The 24,415-nt window shown below is 38.7% G+C and overlaps 4 protein-coding genes and 1 long non-coding RNA gene across 6 annotated transcripts; 2 read left to right on the top strand and 3 right to left on the bottom strand.

The window, feature by feature from the left end:
* Nucleotides 1–463: 463 nt before the first annotated feature.
* LOC139989847 (uncharacterized) lies at nt 464–2,731 on the top strand. The gene is made up of 2 exons (XR_011800419.1): nt 464–950; nt 1,044–2,731. It is a non-coding gene; the product is annotated as an uncharacterized lncRNA (long non-coding RNA).
* A 636-nt stretch (nt 2,732–3,367) lies between these two features.
* Nucleotides 3,368–5,205, bottom strand: LOC139989835 (CCAAT/enhancer-binding protein). The gene has a single exon (XM_072008490.1). It carries the CDS (start codon nt 4,634–4,636, stop codon nt 3,572–3,574), a length of 1,065 nt encoding a protein of 354 aa, XP_071864591.1. The 5' UTR covers nt 4,637–5,205; the 3' UTR covers nt 3,368–3,571.
* A 988-nt stretch (nt 5,206–6,193) lies between these two features.
* On the top strand, nt 6,194–10,227 carry Lolal (longitudinals lacking protein-like). Of its 2 annotated transcripts, none has more exons than XM_072008498.1 (4): nt 6,194–6,468; nt 7,003–7,235; nt 7,314–7,527; nt 7,613–10,227. In XM_072008498.1, the coding sequence occupies exons 2-3, from the start codon at nt 7,047–7,049 to the stop codon at nt 7,506–7,508; spliced, it is 384 nt and encodes a 127-aa protein (XP_071864599.1). In that variant the 5' UTR covers nt 6,194–6,468; nt 7,003–7,046; the 3' UTR covers nt 7,509–7,527; nt 7,613–10,227. The 2 variants fall into 2 exon arrangements, with proteins under 2 accessions (XP_071864599.1, XP_071864600.1); XM_072008499.1 differs by lacking the exon at nt 6,194–6,468 and adding an exon at nt 6,535–6,774.
* A 69-nt stretch (nt 10,228–10,296) lies between these two features.
* LOC139989840 (uncharacterized) lies at nt 10,297–11,423 on the bottom strand. The gene is made up of 4 exons (XM_072008495.1): nt 11,230–11,423; nt 10,817–11,037; nt 10,601–10,729; nt 10,297–10,518 (listed from the first exon to the last, which is right to left on the bottom strand). The coding sequence occupies exons 1-4, from the start codon at nt 11,397–11,399 to the stop codon at nt 10,496–10,498; spliced, it is 543 nt and encodes a 180-aa protein (XP_071864596.1). The 5' UTR covers nt 11,400–11,423; the 3' UTR covers nt 10,297–10,495.
* Nucleotides 11,424–18,493: 7,070 nt separating this feature from the next.
* LOC139989893 (arrestin domain-containing protein 17-like) lies at nt 18,494–21,945 on the bottom strand. Its single transcript, XM_072008579.1, has 8 exons — nt 21,687–21,945; nt 20,824–20,961; nt 20,478–20,692; nt 20,215–20,400; nt 19,921–20,120; nt 19,525–19,754; nt 19,300–19,428; nt 18,494–19,218 (listed from the first exon to the last, which is right to left on the bottom strand). The coding sequence occupies exons 1-8, from the start codon at nt 21,802–21,804 to the stop codon at nt 19,205–19,207; spliced, it is 1,230 nt and encodes a 409-aa protein (XP_071864680.1). The 5' UTR covers nt 21,805–21,945; the 3' UTR covers nt 18,494–19,204.
* Nucleotides 21,946–24,415: the final 2,470 nt, after the last annotated feature.

The raw sequence follows: 24,415 nt of genomic DNA, 5'->3' as shown, positions 1-24,415 counted from the left end.
TAGAGCGTGAATAAGAAGCGATAAAATAATACCGATCATTAGCCATATAAGAACTAAATCTTTGTATATCTTTGAAAAATATCGAAGAAACATCGTGTTGTAACTTAAAAGAAATTGAAAATACTAGCCAGTTGCGACTTGGAAAACCTGTTGATAGAAGCCACGTGCTTCGATTATTTCAGTCCTGTACCACTCATCTTAATACTCTCTTCGTATTGTCATATACAAAAAGGGGTTTACTGAAATATTTACAACGAGTAAAATGCGTATGTTAAGATTGACGATTTTAACTGAAAGAAGCAAACACGTGAATATCATGTCTCATGATTCTTTTTACATATTGTACTGCGAGTAATTCATTTTTCAACCGAATTATATGCACGTGTTTACTTCCTGATGCAATTGCATTCGATGCAGTGACTCGCACGTGTAGATCTCAAGCGGTCGTATCCTGTCCCATCAGAGTGCAAAACGAACGCCACGACCGTTACAATAATGTTAATCTGTTTATCTGACTAACAACAAACTTATCTTGTGACTCATTCGCCGACGGATTCGCGCCGCTGAGAGGGCCGATCGCTTTCCGCTTGTGTGCCCGTTGTCTACGTACGCGACACACTCAATTTTTAATGCCGGACTAATGACCGTCAGCTATATTGCTGTTTTCTGTCCGTAAAAAATTTGTTTACATCAAGAAGTCGTTTTATCATGTTTTGTTACATTTGTTAAAGTTCTAAAGTTCTCGCAATTTCCTATGCTGGCTACATAAAAAACCTTGTTCAAGAAAGTTTCTCATCATGGTTTACGTTCTTTGTGATAATGGTAGATTTTGATTGGTTTGTTTGATTTTACATCGCAATAAACGGTGTATACATTTTTAAATGGTTTGTGGCTACAGAGACAATGATTGAAAGCTTTTTTCTGGCCTTTCGGTTTTTGTGATATTCTTTGTAGTTCAATTTTTCACAATTATGAGTAATATGGAAGCACCTACAAATGACTCAATTGGTTTCATATTAATTGGTATTCCATGTTATCTACAGTTTGTCTAGAGATAAAGGGATTCTCGAAACGGTGCTCCCTGGTGACTGTTGTTCGTCTCATTTTTATTGGAGTTGGAGTATTGAGAGATTAAGAAGAACGTTAAAGAGGGGATACGATGCGGGATATTTTAGAAAATTTGGAAGAGTTTAGAGCGATCAAAAAATACCGTCATTTTTATATCAAAATATATTTGTGCATAGACAAGAAGACAACCGTGACAGGTAATCTCGTACCTAACATACATCAGTCATACGCCAAGGAACGCGTGCACATGCACGTACACGCTCGTGTGCGGACATGCGTGATGTACGCGGGCATACACACGCAAGTGATGAACGCGTACACACTTTTGTTTGAGTCGTGCATCATTGAGAGACCCGATAAACGTCTTAGAAAAAGAGACATTAAAATAAAATAAAATAAAATAAAATAAAATAAAATAAAATAAAATAAAATAAAATAAAGAAGAGAAAAAGTATTAAACTTGCCGCACAAGTACGTATATAAGGTAATAACAAATATCGTTCTCTCGCACGCGATCAAATCTACGAACGAGGAAGACAAAAAGAAAAAAGAATGAAGCCCGCTTCACGCGATTTTTACGGTAACTCAAGATAAAGGGGATTTGGTTAGACCAAATCCCAGGTAACGTTGGTGAATTATCTATCTCTCCTCTCTTCCCCTCTCGCCGCAATCGCCTAACTCGTCGTTCACATTAACACATATAATTATAACGATTGGTTTTCTTAGACACATGCTCGCACACATTCGACATTTTTTATAATTTTTTATTTTCTCTTCCCTTTCGTCCTTTCACGCTCTCTCGTTCTCTCACAAAAAACACGAGTCCGCTTCGTTTCGTTTCTCTAACAAAATATATTAGCTTTTTTTTTATGTACATACATCTCAAATATAATAAAATTAAAATAGAGCTATAATACAAGGGCATGTGATATGAGTGCTTTTCTTTTTTCCCGTGTATATGTGTGTGTGTGTGTGTGTGTGTGTGTGTGTGTGTGTATGTGTATGTGTGTTTTTAGGGGATAGTTGCGCCTTTTCACCCTGTCGAAGAAAATACAACACATGAATCGAGAAGGTAACATGGACATTCTTATCGCATCGATGCTGATCGCAAATTATGGTATCTCGGTATATCTTTTTAGGTACTTGGTAATAAGAACGATAATCTAATTTGATCGGTCGATATCTAAGAGTCTGAACGTAACGCGATGCACGTACACATCGCGCCTATCGCATCGTCACTTTGTATGTAGATTTGTATGTGTAAATTTGTGTATGTGCATGTATGTGTAAATATGCGTGTTTTGCTTTGTACTCGTATGTATGATCAGTGGAAGGTGCATCAAAAATGTATAATGTAAAGAGAATCAAAGATTTATGCAAATGAATTTACATATGCGCGCGTCGATACACGTATGCACGTGTTGGTGCATGTATATGCGAGCACGCGCCTCTACGTATATAAGTATTTCAGTTACGTGTGAGCAGCGTTATGTATGTGAGAGTGTGATTGATGCGCTTGTACACATCGATGCATGATTTGTTCAGAGTCGCAACGTGTCTTCGTGTTGCGAATTACGCGATCGAATGAGGTGGCGAACTCGCGAGACACGCGGTAACCACCACCCAGTCTTACGTACATTGAGAAAAAAAGAAAAAAATAGAAGATAGATACGAAAGAAGGAAAAAAGAAAGAAACAAAGAAGATCGAATGAATCGATCGTCCATCTCGATTAACTTTTATCTATCTCTCGTGTAACACCAAAGGTCCGAAGAAGAGGATCGCAACATGGTGGCCACGTGAGATGCCTCGAAAATCATTCCTCGTGTCTTCTGTTCGCTCTCTTTTTTTTTCGTTTTTCTAAATTTTTTTCTTCGTTTCGTTGCGTATCGTGTACAGACGAACGGGGGGAAAGTGTCCGATGCACTTGGTGTAAACAAAAGTTCGTCATGAGCAGAGGCACTTTTCTTCCACACGTGAGGTTATCGAGGTAAGCTTCAGCTGCCGAAAAGCTCTCCCCGGGGAGAAACCGACGAGCGTCTCTTCTTCAAACGAGTCACGCCTCTCCCTTCTTCTCCTATCCTCTTTCGTTTGTTCATTCCCGTCGCTCCACGAGATATTCTCTCTCTTCGTCTTACTCTCTGTTTTCCATTCCCATTGCGTCTTTCCTTCTGTCCGCGAGTTGCGTGCGTCGTTTCTCTCGAACGCACGTGTACATCTCGCGTTCTCCACATCGTGGAACAAAACGAGAAAAGACGCAGTAACGTCCGCGGCGAATGTCAATCCAGGACGTTCTCTTCCTTAGATCCGGATGACGCGGGTGCGAAAAGATGGAGTTGAACCATCAGACAACCCGGAAAACGGAAGTCGCTTCGAAATGACTCTCTTTCGCAATGGAATCGACCTGGAAGGTAAGGGACGAAGGTCGATGCCGGTGGACGAGAGAAGGGTGTAATAAAGGCGGCACGATGCCACCGTGGTACTCAACGACGACGATGTCGTGCGCTACATGGGTCCCACCGCATGTTGTTGGAATTGATCGAGATGCCTCGAGATCTCACGATGGAGCTGTTCCGGTACCACGCCGACACTGCTGAACAGAGACCTAAGAACGTTCAGTTCCTCCGTCAGCAATTCGATCCTTTTTTTGAGCAGGTCGTTGTCTTTCACCAGTAGCTTCACCTTCTCCTCAGTTTCTCTCGATCGTACCTTCGCCTTCTCGCGACTTTTTCTCACCGCGATGTTGTTCCTTTCGCGTCGTCTTCTGTACTCGTCGCTGGCTTTGTCGATGGCCTTGGTCTGTTTTCTGGCAACAGCGGCGGCAGTGTTTGCGTGATGTTGATGCGCCATCACCGGCTTCATCGGTCCTCCCCGAGGCGGTGGTTGGTGCACCGGTGCACCGGGATGCCCTCCAGGTACCGTAGACGGTGTTAAAGTTGTGAAGGTTGGTGCTCCGTTGGCGAACGGTCCGTTTGTAACCGGGCTGTATCCGCCTGGTGGATATTGCGGGCAGTGACGACGATAGTCTGCCGGGTCAAGCGGTTCCTCTTTAATGCTGGGCGATTCGGAGCTCGAGCTGTTGCTGTCGCTACAGCTGTTACTGCCCTGGTGATAACTCGCTCCGCTGTGGACAGGTTGCGGCATGTACGCGAGCGTGGTACGTGGATAACCCGGTGTTCTGACATGTTTCACGGCTCCGTTGTTAGCACCTAACATATCTAACAGGCCGTCGTTGAAGTGGCTATCATCGATCAGGTGTTGCAGATCTAACGATATCTCTGGCGTGTTCAGGTCTGTCAGCTCACCGGCTGCGGCGCAATGTTCCGCGTACTGTTGGTGAAGGCTAGCCTTGCTCGCCGAGACCTTGCTCACCACCGAGCTGCTCTGCTGCTGACTGTGATTATGATTCACCTGCAGAGCAGAGTTATTGTTGTTCGCTGCGTTGTTGTTGTTGTTGTTGTTTTGATGGTTGTTATTGTTGTTGTTGAGTACTTGAGATTTCTTGAGATCGGCCGCACCGTGGGCCTGAGCCTGATGGGCCGCTGAATCGTACATGACTGGTGACTCCATTGCTCACTCGCACATCACAGATACGATATATCTTTCCGCGATTCTACTATCACCTTCTTTCGCCTTATCGTTGTACTTATATCCGAGTGTCCGTTTGTTTTTATTCTTGGGTTCTTTGAATAATTTACCCGTATTTCGGATTATAATTCGATTACACGTTGTCCACGGAAAAACAGAAAGTCAATCGTATCGCTGTGAAACTTTACCACGAGAGAACGACCTCGAGCGGCAAGCCGGGGATTTTCCCCTGCGGACGGGCCGAGATCTGACACTGGTCCAAGTACCAAAACGTGACCCTCGACTATTCCAATTTTCGAGGACGAAGAAGCGCGCCGCGCTAACTTTCGGCAGCCTTAGGAGGACACAAGATGATCGTTACTCGGTTAAAACCGCGTGCTTCGTATGCGCCAACGCGTTCACCACGCCTACGCGGGCTTTTTCGTGCTCACGGTTACGGTACACCACAGAGAATGCCCAGAAAACGAGAAAACGATATCACCCGCACAAGAGCTGGCGCACGACTGAGCGGCTTTGCGGCATGTCGCAAGCTTTCAATGTGGCGTGCGACGAGAGCAACTCCATGCCTCATTGCGCTTGCGCTCGCGCGCTTCCCTCTCAGCCGCTCTCCTCGCCTCTTTCCTCTTCTAGCGATCCGCGCTAAGAGCATACCGCGCGTCCACCGTGCTCCTTCTTTCTCTCTCTCTTTCTTCGTTTTATTCCGATCGCTCCTTCCTTCTCTTTTCCTCTCCTTTCTATTTTCCCTTCCTCCCTCTCTGTCGCTCTTTCCCTCTCTCCTAGGTTAAATCTTTCTTTGTTCGTTTTACAGGTTGACATGCTGTCGTCCCGTCGCGGCATCGCGCGACAGGAAAACTTTTCCGGTGCTCGCCTTTCTCGGTTCTATTTATAAGAACTTATACACGAATCCGCCGTCCTTTCGATCCACGGATTTTCCACGGAAATCGGAGGACTTTCCATGCGATTTTCGTCTTCGTTTCGCTCCTTCTGCCTTTCGACGCGTATATACGCGCCGTCTCGATGACGCGCGGCCTCCGTTCGCTATAACTATATACATACACGAATGGAGAACGCGCCATTTGTTTCGTAGGACAACCGATTTGACGATTATCGTTACCGTCATCGTTGGGCACTCGATCGGAACCGATTTCTAATACCGGGCACATTTGATTTGTCAGTTAGCCGAGTAGCGATATCTGTCCAATTGCTTGCGTGAGATTGCGCAATTAGCAGTAACAAAGTAAGAGAGGATATTATCGGCGGTAGATGCGAGATCCTTATGCGAGCTGTACGGGAATGGAACGAATAATGGAACGATGTTTCTGATATCGAAATGTTTTTTTATTCTCGTTGTAAAATATTATGAGCGGTTCTGTTCAAATTTAGAGTAACGATTCGTCGAGAGGGGAATTTGAACCTTATAATGTGTGATTTTAACCGTTCTATCTTTGTTTCAGGAGACCGCGTTCTTTGATGTTATATCTAGGAATGCATTTTATGCGCCGCAATGACGTCGATATACAATTTTGGATTGACATTTATGTAGAGAGAATTTCGAATATTCCTCCAAGCGCGTGAATTAACGCCGCCAGCGACATCTTCAGACGAAAAACGAAATCATAGTCAGTCGGTATAATATTTGCGAGCCGATCTACGACGAAAGGATCCGAATCTAACCGAATTTCTTCGCCGTGATATTAGCCACAACAAAAAATTAGTAACATTCGCGTAAAAACTTTTCGGAAATATATATATTTTTCACGTTCTTTTTGTGATTCACCATTGCTACCGAGAATATAGTACTTCGCGACATTAAGGTAAGTACTAGATTTCGTTAGGTTATTTTTCTCGCGCGTTTCGTATTATTGGGCCGTTTTGGGCCCACGACTACCTTTGACGGAACGGTCCGAAGGATGTACGCGTATTGTTATGACAAAATACAAGTAACACGTCATGCACAGTATTTTCAAATACTAGAGTAGGAATTTGCATCGTGGCGTGATATTTGCTTTTTTATTTCTAATTTTGCTTTGCCAAACATTCTCAAACGTATCGTACACGACTTGCCTGATTGGTTTTGGGCTTAACCTAAACAGAATCTGCTGCACAAAATTCCACGCAAGGTACCAACGTATTGTCTTGTATATGTTTTAGAAATTTTGTCCTTCATTTCATGGTTTACGTGTTTCAATGTGATTAAGTTATTAAACAAATGTTTTTTGATTGAACATGCATATACGTTGTTGCTCTTATATGCATAGTGATATTTATATAACGTCATTATTATTATTATATTACTCTGTTTTATATGTTTTTAGTTTAGTGTGTGTTACTAAAACTTGTTTTTCCAGTTTTGAAATCCAAGCAAGGTTCATTGGAACATTGGTCGTCAACAATGGCAGATGAACAGCAACAGTTTTTTCTTAAATGGAATGATTTCCAATCTAATATGGTATCATCGTTTAAACACTTACGAGATGAAAAAAGTTTTACGGATGTGACGTTAGCTTGTGATGGTCAAACTTGTAAAGCACATAAGATGGTGTTATCTGCTTGTAGTCCCTATTTTAAGTCTTTGTTAGAGGTATGTTATTATCTTGTTATGCGAAATGTAATTTTTGGGAGATACAAAGCAAGTGTTAATTTTATAAATTTTTTGTAGGAAAATCCGTCCAAACATCCCATTATAATTCTAAAAGATGTTGCATACAGTCATCTTCAAGCTATTTTGGAGTTTATGTATGCAGGAGAAGTTAATGTTTCGCAAGATCAGTTGCCTGCATTTCTTAAAACTGCTGATCGGCTTAAAGTCAAAGGGTTAGCAGAAGCACCAGGTGCCATTAAGAGAGAGGGTTAAAGTTATACTTATAGTTATGGTAATGTCATGTATTAGATTTGGTTGACAATTTTACTATATTTCTTATATTTCCTCCAATTTAGTACTTGTGCTTCCTTTTCCAGGATATTGGAAAGCGTGTGGACTAAAAAAAAAAGTGTAATAATGTAAAGTGATTACGTAAAGACATATACCACACACCATAAAAAACACACGCTATGTGTGCACAACTCAGTGTCCTCTGGTTCATGACTTGGATCAACACACGGCGACAATGTAAATTGCCTTTTCTTCATCTCAGTTAATGTTAATGTTGTATTGAATGTATGTATACAAATATGGTAGAGACGAAATGTTGATGTTTGTCTTGAACCCGTTGCGCCATGCGGTGGCGACAACACATTGATTATTTTTTTAAAACAAAGTGCTGCAGAAACTAATAAGTGGGTCACCATAGTTTACAATACACGGGACAGTTTTGTGGATCAAATGGAAATGTTAAAAGACATCTTTACAACTGCTGTTTTTAAAATGGATCTACTGTCTCACTATATTTTCCTATCGGTGGTTCCATGGTAGATCTGTTCACGAGGCATTAAAATTTCTTAAATCTGTACCAAATATTGGATAAGCGCAACCTTTTTACCGTTTTCTTCTGTACGGAGGATAGAGCAATATTTTATTGTAATATAAAAACTAAATATATTCGAGAAATAAGAGTTTATGATACTGTAATTGTAAGCCAATGTGTTAATATAGGAGAGCAAGAAATTTAGATCGTATCGTGAATAGATCTGCAATACCCCGATAATCCCATGAAAGAATGTTAAATCAAGTTTGCTGGAAGTTGTAACATGCGTGTCGTTTATTGCTCTCTTTTATTATCGGCAGTATGTTTAGTTAGGTGTATATACACGATTATTCTTCAAATTATTGGGATATAAAAGAACTCTTGTGTGGATATATCTGTGGTATCTCTTGTAGTTCAAGAAATAATCGTGTATATATATTCAACCAAATATAGTGTTCGTGGATTGATAGATCGTGTCGTTTCTCACCGGTTAATATTTGCAATTGGCACGAGAATAATTGTTTCATTCATCTTTAATTCAGTCGGTACCAGTTACCTCTTCTAGTGATCATGATTTTTTTACTTAACCAAATACTGCCAGTATTTATACCGGCGTATTCACAATATTACCGATAGACCAAATTTATTTATGATAATAATATATTAAGGGTTGAATGTCTTAAATCGAGGGAAGGTTATTGTAATATAAGCGAAACAAATTTTTGTAAAGTCGGAGCGCACAGTTCCTTTCCCCTCCCGATGGATCAGAATAATCAGAGTTAAAGGCAAAAATGTCAGGAAACATTATCGAGTCAAGAACATATGTATTGATACGTGTTGTACACCAAAATATAAAAATACCTTTTTATTTGTTATATAATCGCGAGTCCAAGAACTTTTGCTACTTTTACTTCGAAGCACTAATTTTATAATTCTCATAAGTTGATAAATTATGATTTTGCTTTATTCTTTTCTTATTTCTTAATATATTTGATTCAATTCTTGACTCTTCTTATTTTTTTTTTCTTTTCCTAAAAATTACTTCTGGTGTAATATCATTTGGTATACTTTACGATAATTATCAAACAAAAATTAGGCGTATTTACCATTTAGAATTATACCGTTACGTATATTTACGATTTTTTAATTCATTTTTAAACACCACGAGTACTTCTACGATACTGAATGCCAATTTAGGATTACACATTCGTTTCCTATATTTGAAGCATATTGGAAACAAAATCGTACAAACAAATTGTTGTAGCACAATTTTTTCTGTCTTTTTTTAATTGCGTCGGATGTTCTTGTGAACATTGTCATGATTGTATGATTATTTAGAAACAACAGATTGATGCTCGAATAGAATTTTTATCTTGACTAATTCGAAACGAGTTAATTAAGAACGATTGTTGTAATTATGTACAACATAAACGCACGTAATGGGACCAGCCGCAATGAACTATAAAGGTACAATTGGAATTGACTTTGTCTAGCCTCCGTTAATAGCTGTATTGAATATTATTTTCGAAGTGTGTTTGATCACATATCAATTATTTTGCTCGATTCGTGCTATGAGCGAAAGAAAAGTTTTCACAGTCATCCGATAGCAAGCCGTACTTGAAAAGCAAAGAAAAAAGAATGACGACCGTGTCTGTTCACAGTATTTAAGACAGCCTTTAACATTAAGATGGTTGGGTTCAGTTCCTACAATGACACGTTTCTCGGGCATTTGGTGATTAAAATGTGAATTGTACCGTGTGTATTTGCTAAAGTATCAAGAGCTGTATACACTTTAGAGTAGATGTTATATGAGTGATGATTCGAGATAAGTTTGCAACTTGTTGATAAGCTTTCCTCCATATTCTTAACCACTTATGTTACACGAGTAGAGATGTTCAAGAGCTATTGTAAGTTTTTTACTCTTCTCTTTATCCAAACTTTTTTGAGAACGACCGATTTGCGATCTATTGATTTACCAAGGTTTTCCGACGAATCTCTCATTCCTTTTATACTGCTACTTTTTGTCACGAAATTTTCTTCGTTCACCTTTTTAAAGATAATATGCTACTTTTCCTTTTTGTCTCCTTTTAATAATTATAATATGACTCGATGATGATTATGATTACAATATGACAATGTTGAGATATAAAAATAAATTGTGTAAATATATCATTTTCGTAAAACTGTTGCTTTTCCCTAATGCCTTCTAACTTCAGCTGGGAATAACAAAATATACAATTCTCTTGACATGAAAAGTATATTTATATGCTTGTAAACATAGTCCAAATGTGTATATAATCATACATATAAAATAGTAAAAATCAGTTAATAAATTGTATCAAAACACATATAGAAACTTCAATGTAGCTTTTCACCTGTTGGTGAATTTTGTTATGTTTCGAATGAATTAGTCACGCAGGTAATCAACTCTCAGTTCCTATAATTTTTCATTGGGTAACCCTGGAAGACAAGAAATGCAATTGAAAATTTATTCTACGATTGAAACCACTTAGATTGTTTCCTAATGAATTCATGATCTTACTTGGTGCTGGATAGTTGAACACAGGATACTTAGGCGAAAAAGGATTATTCACACCGAATACGTAGTCCGACTCATGCGTATCTCTAATGCTTGGAGTTTCAGATGAACCACATTCGTAGGATGGTGGTGCTAAACAAGAGACGAAAGGTAATGCTCGTTAACTTGCTATTCTATTTTCTTTTGCACATATTAAACATAGATTTATTTATTTCTTACGTATATCTAGGTGAGCCGAAGAAATGTTAGCTCGTTCATGCATCGGAATATCTGCTCCACTTGATTGTCCTGGCATCGATAGTGCATATGGCATTATAGCCGGCTGTGCTATAAATGGGACTACGGAGCAGGGTACGACTCTATTCAGAAGTGTCAAAGCTGGACGATATAATGGTATCGTTCCGATCAGAAGAGGGTAACTTCTCTTAATTTTAGAATACCTGATTTTAAACATAAACGAAATTATTGATGAATATAACTGAGATTTTAGAAAGTAAACCACGCTTATTATATTGTATCATGGTTATTATATCTCATATCTTTGATATCATAATTGCTTCTAGTATTAATATCTGATCTGAAACAATAAAAATAGCTGAAAGTGCTATCCACTTTCAATCAATGTTACTTACGGTCCCGAAACATGAACAGAGACGACCAACTCGTACTCTATATCTATTATGCCACAATATTGAAGTTTAGAGGGTGGTATTGGTGGTATTAAAAGCTCCGATGACATGTGCCCATCTCTCGGAAATGGTTGTGGATGCTTATTTTTTTTTAATGTACTTGTATGAGTCATTATATTAGATGATGTGCGATAATGGGCTTTCTACAAGAAGAAAAAGAATAGATGAAAGACGAAACGTAATAATGCCACGGCATTGTAGAAATTGGTATCTTGACCATTTTCAACTATCACTTACTCGTACTAGTTTTGTGCTGAGTTTCCTCATCGGTATATTCGGGGAACTCGTGTAGTTTATCGTTGTAGTTATTGTTTGCCCTGGTACGTATCCAGAACAAGGCACCATGATTTGTAAACTCATCGAGCCTTGTCCGACCCAGCACAAGCAACTGAAACTCTTGTTCGTTTCATCGCTGATTCCGAACTGTGCGAAGAATAGAATAATTCGTAAATTTAAAATACGTTTGTACATCATTCTAGAGATGAATATTAATTCCTTACACATTTGTCACGATAAACGTTCAAGTCTAAACGCGAAATTACGCTGAACGCTGCTTTGCACTCGTAATTGAACTTCAATGGTCTCTCGACAACGACTTTTATCGTGTATCTTACGTACCCAGTCGTGTCTTCGAAGCTGCATGGTATTTCACGGGGCAATCTGAAGTTAAATGCATACTCGTTACGTCCGCACCGGAGTATATGCCCTGTCTGACCTGGAAAATTGATAAGCACGTTTCTATTTTGAATTTCGTAGATTTCACTCGGTATCTTCTGTTTGTCATAAATACTGATCACCGTCTTGCTCAAATATTTAAATCTCTTGAAAACTTTTACTCACAGTTTGAAGCACCAAATACATCGTACTTAAGATTGAAGTATTCCTGTGAGCTGGCACAGCTTTGCGACATTAAGTCATCCAGTGGATCATTTTCCAACCAATGAACATGTGCTGATCCGTTTGCAATGAAATGTATTCCTACAATCGAGAGTCAATCAGATCTTGGATAAATTCATAATCGATCTTTGTTTATTTCTAGATACACGTTCGATAAAAAGGCAATAATCTTGTCACACTGGTTTATCTCACTAGCATGATTAAATAAAAATTTACTTATGCGCCTAATTAAAATTGCGCAATTTTTCGAATAGAAGTGAAATAATGATTACATTGTTTCATGCTACAATATTATTTGTACACTGATGTCTTCAACTAGAGACGATTAATCGTGAATCTACTAATGATCCACATTTCGTAATTTTTTTTCAACCACACACTTTTTTACTGTGTGCAGAATTCGTTGGAACATCGCACAGTGATTAGGTACACAAAAATTTTATAGGTTTATACGTATGTCTCGTTGGCAACGTAATTAAAGAACGTGCGAGTTTCCTTTGTAGCTGCGTACATTTAACGTTGCCGAAAACAGGATTATGCTATTGTAACGGTTATTTCAGATTAGACGTAGTAAAGCAGTTTACAGCAACGCAGAACAATATATGAATGTGATTGTTTGCAGAGATATCAGTTTCTCATATCGAATTCACATTAGCATTGTAATTATCAATTACCATATCACGTTTATTTTGAAATGATTCTAAATTCAAAAACTATATATGTACTATATAGTTAAAAGCCGAAGACGATTTCTCGGAACGCGGCGCGTTTGAAAATCTTGTCGCGTTTCATAACCACAATAACTCACCGTTAATATGCTTCTCTCTTGTCGTCTCTATGATAATTTTTCCAGAGACAACATCACCGGGCTCATATGTGGCGCTTTCTTTGTCGAATTCTATGCAAAATATCTTCATTGACGCCATATTGTATAAGGAATGCTCAGTACTGGTGATTCACAGTGCCAAATTTTCTATATCGTGTAAGAAACTCAAATCGTGAACTTTCACGCAGCACAGTTTATAAATCTTCCAGCTCCCACTCGATCGTTAACTAATTCGAATTTCTGTTTGACATTGATACTAAAACAACAAACAAGGCGATTGAGGAATATTATTAGAATAGGTATCAATAAATAGAAGCGAGGATATGTATATTACTATTGATGTGATATCTGGCAGTTAATGATAGCGGAGTTTTTCAAATACCAGGGACAGGATAATTTGTCACTAGATCTGTTTTGATAGGGAATAGTTTATAATTTTTTGTGCACAGAGCAAGAATTGCTTTTGAGTTTAGGACAGTTATAGTTTAAAAGACGCGCTGCGTCGATGTTTGAAATAATAGTCACGATATTCCTACTGGCAATCAGTCGAAACTATCCTCAAGAAGAGGCAATAGATATTTTAAGGGCGCGTGATTCGTTATTCTCATCAGCGCGTAACTTGTACGAATTCAGTTCGTTTCTTCGCTGCTCCCTCACGATCTGATAAATAATGATGACATCTCATGTCATTCCAATACTTTCCAATCATTTTTAAACCACACATGTAATGGACGCTATTGAGTCTTTCAATGAGATTGACTTTAGTTGGAGATCTGTTTGATCTCGCGTCGTAAAAACAAGTCTATATCGAACGTACTCTTACATTTTTAACGTGGAATATAAAATTGATAAATGCAACGAGGGTGGATCCACGAGTAATATTTCCGATCATCGACCGTGTTTCGAGGGTAATTTTCCACTTAGAAGATTGCTGCCTCGCGTCTGTTTCTGACAATCTGGTTCGACGATTACCTGTTAGTCGTGTTTGCTGAAGTTTGACCGCAAGCACGAGGGTTGATCCGTGCGCAATTACCACACGTTGCGGTGCAAATTCGAGAGCAATCTCAGCGAACGCTTATACAATGTGTCGTCGTGAACCGATTACTCTAAAGGGATCGTTGCCGCGTTAGTAACTATCTGCGGTTTTACAAGAGAATCCAATTTCCCTTGGAGAAGCTGCGCGTCTTTGCATCCGCTTAGCGAATAAAATTTCCATCGTTCCAATAAAACTTCACCGTGCATGGGATTAGGAAAAAGCCAGCACCGTGATGTAACGTTTATCGTTGCAAAATTCTCTGATTTGTAAGGACAACTTGTTGTTTGTACTCTTAATTCAAATATCAAAATCATATCGCAAGTTTGTATTCTCTTGACAACAAGTTTATTATGAATACGAACTGTCTGTTGATATTAAGGTGAAACATGTATCAATTCACAAATTAGTAATTAGTTCCGGTTGTTTCCCTTTGTGCGTTAAACGTGTATGTTTAACGGACGATGGCAAATATTTTTCGAGCATTGTAATAACGGATCACCAAACACCAAGCAAAATTTATAGGCAGAAATCTTCAACGTGGATAGAGAAATCGATTCAATGGAATATTTGCTATTGATTTCAAATCGAACATCATTCCCCTGACATCCATCTATCCTCTTACATAAACAGCTTCTGTTAAATACCATTATCTTTCAATGAATTCCGCTGTTCGTGCTGTCGATTCACTGTTACGTTTATAAATACGTACGACTTGGAAAACATTTTACTTGACATTTACTTCCCTACTTATAACCTTATTTTATTTCTTCAACGATAAGATGAAATCCATCTTCAGGTGGTGACCTACGGAGATCCTGCGGAGTCACGGAAGCGAAATGGATCGAATTAATAAGGAGACACGTGCGAAGAGAAAGGAAGCCCCGGGGACGTTGGAGGTGGGTGATCGAGCAGGATGAAGTAGCTGGCAGGGTGGAGATGGTGACCCGTACGATTCAAGCCCTCAGTAAATCGGTAGCCTCTGTCGAAAATGTAGCTCGGTGGTTTCGTGCTCCGTTTTTCGACATAACGACCATTACTTTTCTCCTGCTGTCAATTTTCGGCAGTTTACGGAACGTTGAAGTCTCACGAGATCGTTCGGACTGAAGAGAAAAACTTTGAATTTACCGAAGAAGTTGGAACAATGTAGCGTGACAATCGAGCGGTTTTGATCAACAGGTTAATTCTTCGGAGAAGAAGCAAGTGATGAAATTGAAGTCTCTCAAATGTTTGCTTGTAGAGTCGAGGTCGATAATTGAGATACGAATACATAGAATGATTGACTATTTAAAACGGAGATACATCAACACGACCTCGTGTCAATAACTCGTATTAAATTCGTAACTCGTTGTAATATTTTCACATATTAATTAAAATCTATTTAAACAAAAAATAATTATAAATACAGAGCAAGTACGAGCTTACATTTGCTAATATTGATTTCAGATGGGTTGGAAATTAACCAGCAAAGACGAAAGGGAAACGCGATATGCGCGGTTTTTAGGAAATTATTGCAGAGGTTCACGCTACCGCACGTAAGGGTATTCATATAAATTTTGCGTTTGAGCGAAACATCGCGGTGGATAAATTGATTCTCTCGTAGTCGAGGCTTCCCTTTTATCATTGATTTGAAACGAGAAAGAAATATACGACAGCTGAAGGGAAATAAAATATCTTCGCGAGATTCTTTTTATTTACACTTGTCTCCCCGCAAGCCAATTGTTTTCCAGGTGAATCGTTGCGTTACCGCACTTCGGTTCTTTTCGATGGCGAAGGCAAGCGTCCACGGTGTTTGATGAGGTCTGTTTAACCTTAGGGAACCGTATCTGTGACAGGAACAAAAGTTTGTTGGCATCTCTGCTGTCCTTTATATACCAATCACAAAAAAGGTACTCTTCGACACTCGTTGACGTTGTTGTTTACCATTAAGAAGTAAATTTTGTACTATATTTATAACAGGATATTTTTGAAATTTTTATAGCACGATAATATCAACGTTCTGAATTTCTATTTGCGTGGCTGCTTCGAATCGCAAATGTGATACGAAGCGTTCATCGGACTGTCCTTTTTTTAAGAGTTCGAAGGGTCCAGCGTGTCCTTTAATCTCTTTGTCTGTAGATGAATTCTCGAAGATCCTTTCTTACCCTTTGGGCTATTCTCCGAATCACCGCGTCATTCCGTAATAGTAGTGCGTAAAAGCAAAAGACTCGAGAAGCATCGTAGAAGGGAGAGCAACTCGACAATTGGGCGCGGAGATGAAAATTCAATCCACTCTGGAAGGTTGGCGCGCTGCTCGGGAAAGACTCGTGGCGAACCGACACAACAAAGAGTATCACGTTTCATCATCATTGTGGAAACGCAATGAGCTCGCCAGAGAAGCTTTCCGCTTTCGCTTAGTAAATTAAAAAAAGAAGAAAAAACATGAAGGCAAGAAAATATTCTAGGGAAAGGACACGCAGGGATCAAAAGGGATAGCAATGGCATTCATCGAGTTATCGAACTGAGATGACCATAAACAGTCCCGGACAATCGATACATTTAAAGTCCCCACGAAGTCTCCGTCAGCTACCACACCACCTCAAATCCCGATTGAAGGACGCAGAAGTCCCACGCAGTTGTCTGTGAGTAAATCACCGGGCACTCCACTGGTTTTTGAGTTCCCTCCACAATAGTATCCGGAGACACTCAATACAAGTTTCGTTCGTCAGTAGGAAGGATAAACGTTTCAATAGTTAGCAAGCTGTTCGAACAGGAAATTGGGAAGCCTTCGACGCTTCGAGAGCTTTGCTGATATATTTACTTTGCATCGCGACGCAATTGGAGTACTACCAAATGTAAAAGAAAAAAGATTATGGTAGTTTGTTGAACCTAAATCGAGGAATTGCTTTTGCGATAGGTAACGATCGGTATTGGTGAATCGGTGGTTGAACTCTTAATTAAAAATTCCAAATGTAAACTTATCCATCTCTTTGCCTTTCACCCTTCTATCGGTTTATTTACTTTTTTTCCTTGGCTTTAAGACTGGGCCTACAAAGGCATTTTTTACGCCGCCTGTCGCGTGTCGCACGCGGAAAGCAGAGCACGCTGGCAATACGATACAATGTTTAGTATCGGCGTGTAACACGCAGCGTACAAGATACTCATCCAGTCGTTCAACAGAGAAAACGCTGCGTACTATACGCAACGTATGAAACGTTCGTGTAAGCCTGGCTTAAAATTGATCTCACACTACTTTCGAATATGTATATAAGTATGTAGAAATGTAACCGCGGTAAGACAAAGTATTTTGAAGTGCGAACCGACGCGATAGTTGAATCGTGTGCATGCGCGGACAGCAGATAGAGATACATCGAGATCAGTCTTGAACTGGAACGCGATGAGGACACTTCTATTTTATTACTTTTTTAAATAGCATTTTTCGATTAAATTATTCTGAAAATTTTCTTATTTGTTTTTTTCTTCATGTATGATAACGACTCTTTCCACGTACATGTATATATTTGCCTTGTAAATTTTTAAGAGAATTATTTGACGTTCATTACGTTCATAGAAATTCGGAAGGGCGAATAACCGAGAGAGCAAATAAAGAACGAAGATAACTATCTAATTAATCGAATGTCCAAGTGATATCTGTTTGTCTTGTTTGTTGGTCTTTTTAAACTAATACTCTGGCTTTAATTTACTGTGTATCAATATGTTTCAGTGTTAGATCATATCAGGCCGCGAGTACATAGTTTACCTGAGAAATCGTACAGTTCGACAGTCGGGGAGGATCTTTATACACTTGGGGCATTCAGCATCACCCATAAAGGCGTCGTTAACCGTGGTGATTCGATTATCTCGAGGCGTCGAGGGAGCAACACTTCTGTCAATAGTAGCAGGTAATTAATCCTTGTTAAGAATTATGCTTTTTCTGTGTATGCGATTGTGAAAACTCGTTATAAGTATGTTTCAGTAGGAAATAATTGAAGCGAAACGTACGAAAATTGAAACATTAAGGATTTGTATGGTGCCTTGATTGTGCAGAGCATTGGGCGAAAAATTTGAAGCATATTGCGTTCTAATATTTTTTGAATAGAATGCGCGTTGCACGAGCGAACGGTCTACAATTTCGGGAATTTCAAAGCCGATAATCGAACGCGTTCCTGGAACACCGGCTCGATTACTCTCCCCCGTATTACGATCAGTATCCTTGCTTCCTTTCGTTTCCATTGGATTGCGTTAAATCCGATCTAGAACGAGAACAATGACAGACAAAATGCGCGACATGCTCGTTCCATCGATCACTCTCTACCACTGGGATTTATCTTAACAGACCGATTTCAATTTTCATGTCATTGCTCTGCTAATAATTAATTGCATCGCAATTTGATTGTTTTTCGGTTTTTCGACCATTAAATATGTAAATTTAAAACATCGATATTTCGTTCAACAGTATAATGTTACCAGAAAATTCTTTTGTTCTCCAAATTTACAGAAATCAATTAGAACATGGATTCAGCGGTCTTTGTATCATACACATTTTTTAGAGGTATTCGGTATTTAATCCGACTGCAGCAATTTCAATTACAGTATGTTAATCATACGTTTACTTGTCCCTCAATTTGCATCGCTCTTACCTCATCATTTTTCGCGCTTGTTCGCCCGCTAGATAATCTCGTTGTACTGACGGGGGTATTAGCGGATTCAGCGGAAGCGGAATTAATGGAGCACGTTTGTCGACCTCCCTACTATGATTCTAATACCTCCAAGCCAACCTTGGCCATCGTCTTCAACGGTATATTTCAGTCCAACGATATCGATCCTTATATTCTTAATTTCTACGCATTAGAATCGTACGTATTAGAATCGTTACGATAAGAGTCGTTTAAATTAATCGTTTTGTACATTAAAGTCTTCGATCTAGTCACTTTTAATAAAACAAGCTGGTTCAGTCATGAAAGAAAATCGATGCCACGAAAAATATATTCATATGCTTGTAAACATAGTGCAAATGTGTATACAATCGGTAAAATAGTAAAAATAGTAAAAATCGGTTAATAACTTGTATCAAAACATACAAAGAATCTTCAACGTAACTTTTCACCTGCTGGTGAATTTTATTTTATCTCGAACGACTTAGGCACTCAAATAATCAACTCCCACTCGCTATAATCTTCCATTCATGCGGATATACCTGGAAGAAAGAAATTTTACTGATAATTTATTCTACGATTAAAAACACTTAGATTGTTTTCTAATGAATTCATGATCTTACTTGATGCTGGATAGTTAAACACAGGATATCTAGGCGCAAAAAAAGTATTCGCACCGAACACGAAATTCGACTCATTGTGGTCTCTAATGTTTTGAGTTCCAGACATACATTCTTCGTAGGATGGTGGTGCTAAACAAGAGACGAAAGGTAATGCCCACTAACGTGCTACTCCATTTTCTTTTGCATATATTAAACACTATTTATTAAACATTATTCATTTCTTACGTATATTCAGGTTAAACGAAGAACTGTTAGCTAGATCTTGTGTTGGAGCTGTCGGAATATTTGGTGCACTTGCTTGTTCTGGCCTCGGCATTGGAACTGGCATTATCGCGGACGTTGTCACATCTGAGTTTAAGGAGTGGGGTACGACGTTGTACGGAGGTGGAGAAGACGGATAATATAATGGTATCGTTCCGATCAGAAGAGGATAAGTTCTCTTAATTTTAGAACACCTGATTTTATACATAAATGAAAGCATCGATGAACACAGTTGAGATTTTAGAAAGTAAATCGCACTTATTATATCGTGTCATAGTTTGATATCATACTTGTTTCTAGTATTAATATTACGATGAGAATAGCTGAAAGTACTATCCATTTTCAATCCCTATTACTTACGGTGTCGAAATGTGAACAGAGACGATCAACTCGTAATTTAAGTTTATTATTTTACAATACTGAAGATAAGAGGGTGCCATGGATGGTATCAAAATTTCCGACATTATGTGTCCATCTTTCGGAAATGGTCCAAAATGACTCGTTTTTTTTATTACTTTGATATTACCCAATGATTTAGATGTCGCGTGAAATTCGAGTTTCTGCAAGAAGAAAAGGAATAGATGAAAGACGAAACGAAATAATGCTTCGGTATTAGAGAAATTGGTATCTCGACCATTTTCAACCACCACTCACTCGTAATAATGTCGCGCTGACTTTTGTAATCAGTTCATTCGAGTAATTCGCGTAATTCAGCGTTGTACTTATTGTCTGCCCTGGTACGTATCCACAAGAAGGCACTCTGATCTGCAAATCCATCGAGCCTTTCCCGCACCAGCATAAGCGACTGAAACTTTTCCTTATTCCATCATTGATTCCATACTGTGCGAGGAATAGAATAATTCGTTAATTTGAAATACGTTCGCACATTATTCTAGAGATCAATATCAATTCCTTACGCAGTATTCACGATAAAGGTTCAAGTCTAAATTCGAAATTACGGTGAACGCTGCTTTACACTCGTGATCGAACTTCCATGGTCTATCGATCACGGCTTTTACCGTGTATCTTATGTATCCATTCGTGTGCTCGAAGCTGCATGGTATATTATTGGGCAATTGGAAGCTAAATGGATACTGGTTATATCCACGGGGAAGTTTGTGTCGCGAATCGACTGGAAAATTGACAAGCTCGTTACTATTTTGAATTTCATAGATTTTATTCGTTATCTTCTGTTTATCATTAACACTGATCATCGTCTTGCTCAAATATTTAAATCTCCCGAACTTGAAAACTTTCACTCACAATCCTGTGTATTAAATATGTTGTACTTGAAATGATAGTATTCCTCCGAGTTGCTATAGGTTTGCGTCTTTGAATCATCTAATGAATCACTTTCGGTCCAATGGACATATGATATCCCCTTCGTACTAACATATAGTCCTATAATCAAGTATCAATCAGATTTTAGATAAATTTATAATCAATTTCTATTTATCTCTGCATATACGTTCAATAAAAAGACAATAATCTTATCAGTCTGGTTCATTTAATTAGCACGATTAAATAACGGTATAGTTATGTGCCTAATTAAAATTGCGTAATTTTTCGAATAGAAGTGAAATAATGATTACATTGTTTCATGCTACAATATTATTTGAACACTGACGTCTTCAACTAGAGATGATTAACCGTGAATCTACTAATAATCCACATTTCGTAATTTGTTTTTCAACGACTCATGTTTTTTACTGTTTGCAGGATTCGTTGGAACATCGCACAGAAATTAGGTACACGAAAATTTTCTAGGCCTATACGTATGTCTCGTTGGCAACGTAATTAAAGAACGTGCAAGTTTCCTTTGTAGCTTTGTACATTTAACGTTAAAACAAGATTATGCTACTGTAACGGTTATTTCAGATTAAACGTAGTAAAGCAGTTTACCGCAAAAGAGAACAGTACAAGGATGTTATTGTTTGCAGAAATATCAGTTTCTCATATCGAATTCACATTAGCATTGTAATTATCAATTAGCACATCACGTTTAGTTCGAAATGATTCTAAATTCGAAAACTATGTATGTACTACATAGTTAAAAGCCGAAGACGATTCCTCTGAACGCGGCGCATTTGAAAGTTCTATCGCGTTTCGCAACCACAATAACTCACCTCTAACCTGCTTCTCTTTTATTGTGTCTAGGATAATTTTTCCACTGACAGTTTCACCGGGCATATATGTGGCGTTTGATCGATCGAATGTCACGCCAAATAGCTTCAACGACGGCATGGCGTATAGGGAACGCTCAGTATTGGTGATTCACAGCGCCAAATTTTTTTTACCGTGTGAGAAGAACTTTCACAGAGCACAGTTTATAAATCATCCGGGTCTCACTTGACCAATCGACTGAATCGAATTTTTGTTTCACATTGATACTAAAACAACAAATGGCGATCGAGGCGTATTATCGGGATTGGAATCGGTAGATAAAAGCGAGGATATGTACATCACTATCGACGTGATATCTGGCAGTTAGAGATAGCGGAGAATCTTTTTAACACCAGGAACATGATAATTTGCCATTAGATCCGTTTGGATAGGAAATAGTTTATAATTTTTTGTGCACACAGCAGGAATCGCTTTTGAGTTTAGGAAAGTTATTGTTTAAAAGACGCGCTGCGCCGATGTTTGAAATGATAGACGCGATATTCCTACTGACAATCAGTCGAAGCTTTCCTCAAGAAAAGACAATCGATATTTTAAGGGCGAGTGATTCGCTTTTCGCGTCAGCGCGTAACTTGTGCGAATTCAGTTCGCTTCTTCGCGGCTCCCTCACGATCTGATAAATAATGATGACATTTCATGTCATTCCAATACTTTCCAATCATTTTTAAACCACACATGTAATGGACGCTATTGAGTCTTTCAATGAGATTGACTTTAGTTGGAGATCTGCTTGATCTCGCGTCGTAAAAACAAGTCTATATCGAACGTACTCTTACAATTTTAATGTAGAATATAAAATTGATAAATGCAACGAGGGTGGATTCACGAGTAATATTTCCGATCATCGACCGTGTTTCGAGGGTAATTTTCCACTTAGAAAATTGCTGCCTCGCGTCTGTTGTCCGAAAAAAGGATTATGCTATTGTAACGGTTATTTCAGATTAGACGTAGTAAAGCAGTTTACCGCAACGCAGAACAATATATGAATGTGATTGTTTGCAGAGATATCAGTTTCTCATATCGAATTCACATTAGCATTGTAATTATCAATTACCATATCACGTTTATTTTGAAATGACTCTAAATTCGAAAACTATATATGTACTATATAGTTAAAAGCCGAAGACGATTTCTCGGGACGCGGCGCGTTTGAAAATCTTGTCGCGTTTCATAACCACAATAACTCACCGTAAACATGCTTCTCTCTTGTTGTCTCTATGATAATTTTTCCACTGACAGTTTCACCGGGCTCATATGTGGCGCTTTCTTTGTCGAATTTTATGCAAAATATCTTCACTGACGCCATATTGTATAAGGAATGCTCAGTACTGGTGATTCACAGTGCCAAATTTTCTTTATCGTGTAAGAAACTCAAATCGTGAACTTTCACGCAGCACAGTTTATAAATCTTCCAGCTCCCACTCGATCGTTAACTAATTCGAATTTCTGTTTGACATTGATACTAAAACAACAAACAAGGCGATTGAAGAATATTATTGGAATAGGAATCAATAAATAGAAGCGAGGATATGTATATTACTATTGATGTGATATCTGGCAGTTAATGATAGCGGAGTTTTTCAAATACCAGGGACAGGATAATTTGTCACTAGATCCGTTTTTATAGGGAATAGTTTATAATTTTCTGTGCACAGAGCAAGAATTGCTTTTGAGTTTAGGAAAGTTATAATTTAAAAGACGCGCTGCGTCGATGTTTGAAATAATAGTCACGATATTCCTACTGGCAATCAGTCGAAACTATCCTCAAGAAGAGGCAATAGATATTTTAAGGGCGCGTGATTTGTTATTCTCATCAGCGCGTAACTTGTACGAATTCAGTTCGTTTCTTCGCTGCTCCCTCACGATCTGATAAATAATGATGACATCTCATGTCATTCCAATACTTTCCAATCATTTTTAAACCACACATGCAATGGACGCTATTGAGTCTTTCAACGAGATTGACTTTAGTTGGAGATCTGCTTGATCTCGCGTCGTAAAAACAAGTCTATATCGAACGTACTCTTACATTTTTAACGTAGAATATAAAATTGATAAATGCAACGAGGGTGGATCCACGAGTAATATTTCCGATCATCGACCGTGTTTCGAGGGTAATTTTCCACTTAGAATATTGCTGCCTCGCGTCTGTTTCTGACAATCTGGTTCGACGTTTACCTGTTAGTTGTGTTTGCCGAAGTTTGACCGCAAGCATGGGGGTTGATCCGTGAGCAGTTACCACATGTTGCGGTGCAAATTCGAGCGCAATCTCAGCGAACGTTTATATAGTGTGTCGTCGTGAACCATCGATTACCCTAAAGGGACCGTTGCGGCGTTAGTAAGTATCTGCGGTTTTACACGAGAATCCAATTTCCCTTGGGAAAGCTGCGCGCCTTTGCATCCGCTTAGCGAATAAAATTTTCATCGTTCCAATGAAACTTCACCGTGCATGGGATTAGGAAAAGGCCAGCACCGAGATGTAACGTTTATCGTTGCAAAATTCTCTGATTTGTAAGGACAACTTGTTGTTTGTACTTTTAATTCAAGTATCAAAATCGTATCCCAAGTTTGTATTCTCTTGGCAACAGGTTTATTATGAATACGAACTGTCTGTTGATATTAAGATGAAATATGTATCAATTCACATATTAGTAATTAATTCCGGTTGTTTCCC

Source organism: Bombus fervidus, chromosome 8 (assembly GCF_041682495.2).
Source record: "Bombus fervidus isolate BK054 chromosome 8, iyBomFerv1, whole genome shotgun sequence".
In the NCBI taxonomy this organism is placed as follows: domain Eukaryota; kingdom Metazoa; phylum Arthropoda; class Insecta; order Hymenoptera; family Apidae; genus Bombus; species Bombus fervidus.
Note: the sequence above shows the minus strand (reverse complement) of the source record. Positions and strands in the feature narration are given on the sequence as shown.

What these genes read in the sequence shown, in the direction of transcription:
- LOC139989835 (XM_072008490.1), bottom strand. Translation starts at nt 4,636, where the DNA reads ATGGAGTCACCAGTCATGTACGATTCAGCGGCCCATCAGGCTCAGGCC.
- Lolal (XM_072008498.1), top strand. Translation starts at nt 7,047, where the DNA reads ATGGCAGATGAACAGCAACAGTTTTTTCTTAAATGGAATGATTTCCAA. An exon ending in ATTTTAAGTCTTTGTTAGAG is followed by an intron (nt 7,236 to 7,313) that starts GTATGTTATTAT and finishes AATTTTTTGTAG; the next exon opens with GAAAATCCGTCCAAACATCC.
- LOC139989840 (XM_072008495.1), bottom strand. Translation starts at nt 11,399, where the DNA reads ATGACTCATACAAGTACATTAAAAAAAAATAAGCATCCACAACCATTT. An exon ending in TCTGTTCATGTTTCGGGACC is followed by an intron (nt 11,038 to 11,229) that starts GTAAGTAACATT and finishes GTTTAAAATCAG; the next exon opens with GTATTCTAAAATTAAGAGAA. An exon ending in TTCGGCTCACCTAGATATAC is followed by an intron (nt 10,730 to 10,816) that starts GTAAGAAATAAA and finishes TCTCTTGTTTAG; the next exon opens with CACCACCATCCTACGAATGT.
- LOC139989893 (XM_072008579.1), bottom strand. Translation starts at nt 21,804, where the DNA reads ATGCCGTCGTTGAAGCTATTTGGCGTGACATTCGATCGATCAAACGCC. An exon ending in CATATTTAATACACAGGATT is followed by an intron (nt 20,693 to 20,823) that starts GTGAGTGAAAGT and finishes TCAATTTTCCAG; the next exon opens with TCGATTCGCGACACAAACTT. An exon ending in TCTGTTCACATTTCGACACC is followed by an intron (nt 19,755 to 19,920) that starts GTAAGTAATAGG and finishes GTATAAAATCAG; the next exon opens with GTGTTCTAAAATTAAGAGAA.